Genomic DNA, 1,593 nt, shown 5'->3' on the forward strand with positions numbered 1-1,593 from the left:
GGTAACCCATTCGGACTCTACCTAAGCTCTTTAAGACACCAGCAAACACCACGAGAATTGTGACATCGCTCCAAAAGTTTACAGAGGAGCAACAACAATGGAATGCTACCACACAGACTACTTTTCAAGAGATGGCCCGTCAACTACAATCCATTTCCACTCAGCTTGGAGTATCCGCAAACTCATCTTGTGGGGGCGAAGTGATCGACGATAGCACTATTCTTCCTAGAAAAGCAAAAGCTCGTACTGATCAGAGGATGTCTTTCCTTTCTCTCCAAAATGTAGAAAAATAAAGAAGAAATAATAGACTTTAGATGACAGAACTTGCTGTTTTTTTATTCAATGCTTAGAATGGAACAAATAAGCCTTATATAGGCTTGACAACACAACAAACTAATAGAAAAAAAGAACCACTACTGCACGTAAATAACAATAAAATCAGAAAAATAAGGAACCACAGCAGTCAATACTAAAAATAGGATGACTTTGAATCATTCTTCAACGCTCCTCCTTGATTCAAAGTTGCAAACGTCAAGTTGTTGTCTGAAGTAAGCATGTTTATCTTTAGGGAGAGACTTCGTTAGTATATCTGCCATTTGCTCATTTGTATTGCAATATTTCAGAATAATTGATCCATCAGACACAAGATCACGAATGAAGTGTACCTAATATCTATATGCTTTGTTCTTCTATGAAAGGATGGATTCTTGGACATGGAGATCGCTGCTTGATTGTCACAGTAGATCACAGTTGTTTCCTTCTCTGCTAGGATCCTTCTTAACCATGAGCTTGACAAGCTGGTGAAGTTGCAGCTTTATATTCAGCTTCTGATGAAGACAGAGGTGTTATAGCTTGTTTTTTAGAACACCAACAAATAACACCTGATCAAAAGCCAAAGACATAACCTGATGTGCTTCTTCTATCCTCCAAACATCCAGCCCAGTCATTAATTGTATAACCACTCAAATTGAACTTTGAAATATTTTCATACCATAGTCCAAAATCAAGAGTTCCGGCAATATACTGTAAGACTCTTTTTGCAGCGCCAAAATGATACCTTGATGGACAGTGCATGAACATTGAAATAACTCCAACAACAAAAGAAATGTCCGACAGCGTATTAGTCAAGTAAACCAAGCCTCCAACTAGACTTCTAAAGCTCCTTGCATCTGTTGCTTTAGTACCATCATCATTCTTCAACTTTTCATTCAAATTCATAGGTGTTGCTACAATTTTGCACCCCGTCATCTTTAATTTTTTAAGTAAATCAGCAGCATATTTCTTTTGCGACACAAAGAATCCATCTTCAACCTGCTTCACCTCAAGTAAAAGATTGTAATGCTCCAAGATCCTTCATTTCAAATTCCTTTTTCATACAAGCTTTGAATTCATTTATAAGGCTTGAGGAACCCATGTAAATCATGTAATCAACATAAAGGCAAATAATAGAAAATCATGGGTACCTTACTGTTTAAAATAAAGATTGGACTCATACTTTCTTCTTTCAAAACCATTTCTGAGAAAGTATGCATCGATTTTATTGTACCATGTGCACGGAGCTTGTTTCAGCCCATAGAGAGCTTTTCGTAACTT

At 37.0% G+C, this 1,593-nt stretch overlaps 1 protein-coding gene across 1 annotated transcript; it reads right to left on the reverse strand.

Moving 5' to 3' along the window:
- Window positions 1-777: 777 nt before the first annotated feature.
- Window positions 778-1,248, reverse strand: LOC120206518 (uncharacterized mitochondrial protein AtMg00810-like). The gene is made up of 2 exons (XM_039206153.1): window positions 906-1,248; window positions 778-851 (listed from the first exon to the last, which is right to left on the reverse strand). Exons 1-2 carry the CDS (start codon window positions 1,246-1,248, stop codon window positions 778-780), a joined length of 417 nt encoding a protein of 138 aa, XP_039062084.1.
- Between the last annotated feature and the right edge of the window lie 345 nt (window positions 1,249-1,593).

The sequence above is a fragment of the Hibiscus syriacus genome, unplaced genomic scaffold (genome assembly GCF_006381635.1).
Source record: "Hibiscus syriacus cultivar Baekdansim isolate YM2019G1 unplaced genomic scaffold, ASM638163v2 tig00013915_pilon, whole genome shotgun sequence".
In the NCBI taxonomy this organism is placed as follows: Eukaryota; Viridiplantae; Streptophyta; class Magnoliopsida; order Malvales; family Malvaceae; genus Hibiscus; species Hibiscus syriacus.

Coding starts and splice junctions, on each gene's coding strand:
- LOC120206518 (XM_039206153.1), bottom strand. CDS start 1,248: ATGACGGGGTGCAAAATTGTAGCAACACCTATGAATTTGAATGAAAAG. Junction 852..905: donor GGATAGAAGAAGCACATCAG/GTTATGTCTTTG, acceptor CTAAAAAACAAG/CTATAACACCTCTGTCTTCA.